This window comes from Eretmochelys imbricata, chromosome 1 (genome assembly GCF_965152235.1).
Source record: "Eretmochelys imbricata isolate rEreImb1 chromosome 1, rEreImb1.hap1, whole genome shotgun sequence".
In the NCBI taxonomy this organism is placed as follows: Eukaryota; Metazoa; Chordata; order Testudines; family Cheloniidae; genus Eretmochelys; species Eretmochelys imbricata.
In genome coordinates this window covers 111,220,863-111,226,862 of record NC_135572.1, presented here as the reverse complement: position 1 = coordinate 111,226,862, position 6,000 = coordinate 111,220,863, and the positions used below count along the sequence as shown (strand labels likewise).

General features: G+C 37.3%; 1 protein-coding gene across 4 annotated transcripts in view; it reads right to left on the bottom strand.

Annotated features, from left to right (window-relative positions):
- Positions 1–1,727: 1,727 nt before the first annotated feature.
- The window catches only part of LOC144258930 (uncharacterized), a 28,943-nt gene continuing 24,670 nt past the window's right edge, over positions 1,728–6,000 (bottom strand). For all 4 annotated transcript variants that reach the window (XM_077807070.1, XM_077807072.1, XM_077807071.1 and 1 more), the window contains 2 exons: positions 2,894–3,041; positions 1,728–2,657 (listed from right to left, as the gene is read on the bottom strand). In XM_077807070.1, the coding sequence (XP_077663196.1) occupies positions 1,889–2,657; positions 2,894–3,041 (917 nt within the window). In that variant the 3' untranslated portion in view covers positions 1,728–1,888. The remainder of the gene's footprint in view (positions 2,658–2,893; positions 3,042–6,000) is intronic.

Below are 6,000 nucleotides of genomic sequence, written 5' to 3'. Positions count from 1 at the left end.
AGAATTTTCTGTAGTATCTGGCTGATGAATCTTGCCCATATGCTCAGGGTTTAGCTGATCGCCATATTTGGGGTCGGGAAGGAATTTTCCTCCAGGGCAGATTGGAAGAGGCCCTGGAGGTTTTTCGCCTTCCTCTGTAGCATGGGGCACGGGTCACTTGCTGGAGGATTCTCTGCTCCTTGAGGTCTTTAAACTACAATTTGAGGACTTCAATAGCACAGATATAGGTGTGAGGTTTTTTTTTGTAGGAGTGGTGGGTGAAATTCTGTGGCCTGCGTTGTGCAGGAGGTCAGACTAGATGATCATAATGGTCCCTTCTGACCTAAATATCTATGAATCTATGAATCTATGTACTTAAAGTTAAGTATGCACTTAAGTGCAGTCCTGAATTGGGGCCTAACCAGCAAGGCTCCAATCCTGCAAAGATTGACACACATGCTTAACTTCATGGAGGTGTACTCATGCTTAAGGTTAAGCATGGGTGCAAGTCTTTGCAGGATTGGGGCCTATATGCCCTAAAATAGCTGACTATATTCTTACCAATGATAATTTTTAGAGAGGGGTAAAAGTACACATGTGTAGGTGATGGGTAATTTTTTATGTACAGTTTTAACGTAACCTTCTACAACATTGGTACAAATGTTGTAGAAGGTTAAGTTTGGAGCTTCTGTTCTAAATCCTTGTTATCAGCCATAAAATCTATCTATCTAATCATCTATCTATCTAATCATCTATCTATAAATAATGTAAAACAGAACAAAAAACCAACTCCGTATTTTGGGCTGAAGTTTATGCTTGGTTTCATCCAAAAGATGAACACAAACCTTGATTAATATCTATGGAACTGGTTTAAAGTAATGCATAAGGGGAAAAAAAATAGGGGTGGGATTTTAAAAGCCCTCAGAACACAGGCCTAACTCAGACTTCAGTTGGAGCACATAGGCCAACACAGAAAGCTTTTGAAAGTCCAATGCTACGTAGATGTTTTATGTATTTAAGTAAACATTCAATTGTTGCTCTGCACTAAGAAAACTAAACAGATTTATGCACAAGTTTGAAAATTTTATCCTCTTCAGAACAGCTTAAATTGATGATCTGTTCTAATATTTATTTGTATGTCAACATTTGTTGTTGTGTATGATTAGACTTCATCTTTCAAAATGTTTCTTTATTTAGGCCCTGATTCAGCAAAGCACTTGAGCAGCCCACTTGACTTCAGTGGGACCACTCATGCTTAAAGTTTCGCATGTGCAAAGGTGCTTTGCTGAATCAAGCCCTTTACAATGTGCGGTCTCTCTCTCTCTCTCTCTCTCATATTTACAGTTCTGGTGTTGGGATGGGGTAAATGTCTTCTAATGTCTAGCATCCATCTCTTCTTGCTTAGTTGGAACTGGACCAGTTCTGGATAAAGGATTTAATTTTGTTAGAATGCAGGTATCAGTAAACTGAACTCCACATTCCTTACCTCTACAGAGGATGGTCACTGGGGTTGGAGGAATTGAGACAAAAACGTTTGATTAAAAAAATCCAAAAGGCTTGAGAGATTCACATTCAGTATGGGTCTTTTCTTTGTCACTCATTTACGGTATTAGTATTGCAATGTTAGTTATGGGCATTGTGAAAACTCAAACGTATAAAGAAAATGTGCGTGTTAGCTTAACAGTTTATAAAATGTCATGAACAAACCTGAAACTAATCTCTACATTAGCAAGTACTGACGCCTAATATAAAAATATTTATTTATTAGCATGATTACAAAAGAAAACAACCTCCAGGACTCTCAGGACTCTCATAATCACACGTGATAAAATGATTGGTACTACATGCTGCTGGCTATCACTGATCATGTAGAATGATAATGTTTACTCCTTTGAATGCTACTAATGTTCTAATCAGAATATGAATCGGAGCTACAAGAACCCTTTCTGTGCTGAGAACATGTACGCTTTGAACCATCATGTTGAGATATGTCTGACAGATGTGTTTTTGCAGTTGTATCTGAAGAAATGAATAAATCTGATGAAGAGTCATCACTAGGACTTGAGTCACTACAACATCCATCTAGAAGTGAACAATTTGAATGAGTTATATTACATTTTGTAGACTTTGATCTATGTTTGTCATGCCTATATGATCTTTGATGGTTTAAATGCTTTCTATGAAGAGTGATATCTTTATCCCGTAGTCTTTTATAGCCATGTTCTTTTGGTTCTGTACAATGTTGTCTTGGTTTGTGACAACAAGATTGATTTGTTTTTAAAGTTCTAGGTCTAGTTCTGTGGTTCTTGCATGTTTTCATTTCTGAAGACGAACAATTGTCGGGAGGCATTTGTGAAGAGTGGTTACATTTTACAGGTTCAGTTGACGTTGACAGAATTATATTTCTTTCATCAGTCCTTTTTGATGGTGAGTTAATGGAGGAAGGATTATGGCCTGGTTGTTTTTTTGAAGGTTCTAAGTCTTTACCATTTTCTTTAGATTCTTCTGTTGATAAATGCGCTGGTAGTTGATTCAGGTTACTATGTTCACACTGATTTTTCACTACAGCAATGTCTCTTTTCAGGTCTTTGCAATCTATTTCCGAGATTGATTTGGCTTCATCTTTTGTTGGGTTTTCTCTTTTGTAAATGTTGTAAGTATTAGTTATTACTGGTTCCCTGCAATAATAAAAATAAGTTCAGAAACCAATATACGTTTTTATGAATTTGGATAACAATTTAAAAATGATCTTACAGCAGAAACCTAATTTACAGTCTGATGTTGTCTTTTACTTTGAGGAATTAACACTTTATGTTCCAGAATTCAAAAAACCGTGATGTGTATTTAACCATAACATCTTAATTATTCAATAGCAACCATGTACTATATAATGGGGGGGAAAACAACAACTCACTGTTTGTTCTTCGGAAATATCGAAGTAAATATGTGCATCAACACTATTACAGCCAATATCAAACCAGTGACTGCTACACAGGCTATGATGATGTGCTTGAGAAGGCCTTTAAGATCTGCAGCTTTTGCTTTTTTCTTGTCACGAATACCTAAAGGAAATTATACAATTCCACATTAGAGGGGAAAATGTGTATTATTAATAATTTAACAATGTGTTCTAAACATTGCTGCAAATAATAGTAAAACATTCTTCTCCTTTTGTAATTTCTTTGCATTAGTAAAAATCCTGTTACATTTTTGCATTAAAGTAGCACCAAACAGAGCTCTTTAAAGTTATGCAACTTATGCACTTCGGGATATATTTTGGTATTTTCTTGAATTGCTCTCATGACTATGGCAATTTAAATATTTTGTATAGATCGACTAGTAAGGATGCAGCCAAATTCCCTCCTGTCTCTACTCCCTTTCCAATCACTCAGATCAGCTAACAGACAAGCATACATTCTCTCCCATTCATGCCAGTAAAGCTTTGCTAGTGAGGACTACAGTATTGGGCCTTAAATCTCAACAGGAAGTGAACTGTAATTTCAGTATTTAAGGAAGGCTGTAAAGTTTTATTATTTATTTAAACCCAGCACTGTATTTAGTGTTTACATTGTTGGACCAATTTTAAATACAAATTATCTTTGCCTTGGAATCTTGCTGTCATATAACCTATCCAAACAAAAGACCATTTCAAACGACACATTGTGGATCAACTCATCAGCGACTTAAATGATGGGGTAAATTAGATGTCAGGTGCAAGAAGTGAAGTATTGTAACTTGCACTGATGTGACACTTTAACCCTGATTCATCAAGATACTCTTACACGTGTACCTAACTTTAAGCTTATAGACTTCTGGGACTACTCATGCTTAAAGTTCGGCATGTACTTAAGAACCTTCATGAATTGAGGCCTAAATGTCAAAACCGTGCAAGTTTGATATTTCTTCTTACACCTGACATGCATTTTACACCACTATTTAAAGTGTAAACAGATACTGAGTCTGACTTACAATTAGGATTACTCATATGCTGAAAGTTAGGCAAGCAGTGATGTATCTTGCTAAGCTAAACCCTCAGTGGGTGTGTAAAAATGAGTGTAACCACTGATTTGGTATTTTCGGATCAAATTCAAGGCTAGCATAAGTGGATACAACTTGTGTGGAAGTTAATGGTAGCTGCATTGGCTTATGCTGGGCCTGGACTTTCTCTCAGATGTGTTGAGGATGGTGTGGATGTAAATTAGAATGGGGAGTGGGTGGGTGGGAATGGGAGGTCAGCTTTCATTTCCCTGCTCATTACAACACTCTTCCACTCCATCAGCATGAAGTTACGCTTGTTTTGCATAGCCAATGAAAGCCAAACTTGCAGCTTTCACTTTTTCATGCCCTAAACATGTTTAATTTACAGCACTCTTTAAATATCTGCTAAATTTGGCTTTACCACCATTTACTTCAGGTTGAATGTGGCCCTCTGTTTCTCTCCAAATACTTTTAAACCTTGTTTATGTGAGATCTAAAACAGGACTCGTCACTACTCTGTATGTGACTCTGTCACACAATAGCTCCTCCTAACTCTCCTCTCTTGTAATCAAAATGCATAGAAGCATCGTAATAACTGAGATGAGTGAATAGATGGTCATGCTTAATAAATATATTTATAATAGCAACAAGCTATAGTTTAAAATGTCTGATCCTATTGTAGGGGGTTATGTGTTATAATGAAACACCCCTCTACCTCTTTCAAAGAGTAAGATTTAGGGGTAGAAATTTCTGAGTTTCTGTCAAACAGTCCTGCCTCTATAAGTAAACTATTTGCTTCCATGACTTGTCTCTCCACCCTGCCCGCCCCCCCATACACACACTGATTTTCATTATTTCTTCTCCCCAGACCCTTTTTCTACTAGTCTCCATCTCCCTTCTAGTGTCTGTATTGCTTTCCTTCACCCCTTCTTAGTTGCTCTTCCTTTTTGTTTTGTTAGAGAGAAGAAGGAAAGCCAGGGGTGTCTTCTAGGACCCATTTCAACATTTTACTTAATCTCTCTACTCTTAATATAATTCATTGTGATGATCCCCCCTTCAAAGCCAATCAGTGCTGCTCCTGCAGCTGAGTTGAGGTTGTCCCCAGAGAGATGATTTTCTTCCCTCAGGGCTATGTGTACTGCCTCTGCCATAATCTGACCTTGAACTCCGATGCTCTGCCAGTAAACATTTGGCTTCAGAACGAATCTTTGGAAGCCCAGAAAAATCAGTATGCATAGAAGCTGGACACATATTGTACTAAATCTACTCCTTAGAAACAGCACCCTTAATTCTGGCAACCTAATCTGCAGCCACAGTACTCTGGAATCCAAAAGCCAGCACTCACAGCAGTAATTTAGCATATATCTCGTACTAAAATCTACTAACGTAAATAGAAATCTCTCAGTGCAATAGAGAGACACGACCATCCAGCTGTGCTGCTACTGGACTCCACTTTATTCTCTCCAATAAATGGCACTAGTAGTCCTTTCTTCCCTCGGTCTAGTTTCTAGGAATCAGAGGCTGTAGGTTTTCAACTGGATGATTGGCTACTTGAGGAGAAAATACATCCACACCCATTTATTTGTTGCATTCATATTAAAAATAGCAATACTGCATTTATTTAACTGTTCTTTATCTGTCAGCTGAACTTTATTCCATAGATGAAGTCCTGCTAACCAAGAGCCTTATCGGTGAACCATCTGTAAATTATTTTCTTGTGACTTGTTTGATGAATTCTGAAACCAAAGCCATGCAGCTTGAGTACAAAAGTAAATGTAGTAAATAGATAGACCACAGTTTTTTGTATAGCATTTAGTTCTGATTTCTCATGTCTCACTTTATTAGATGCTTTTATTGTAATCTAAGCAGCCCAACAACAACACAATCTGCCCTTTTAATGTTGTAATTGAGGTCTATGCAAACAAATTGCCATAGCCATAGAAAAATGTTTGCCCTCTTTCAGCTGAACACACACGCTACATTTTAGCTGAATAAAACTCTACTGAAAGGCATAAATCAAGAGTTTAAAAATAGCAGTAGCTT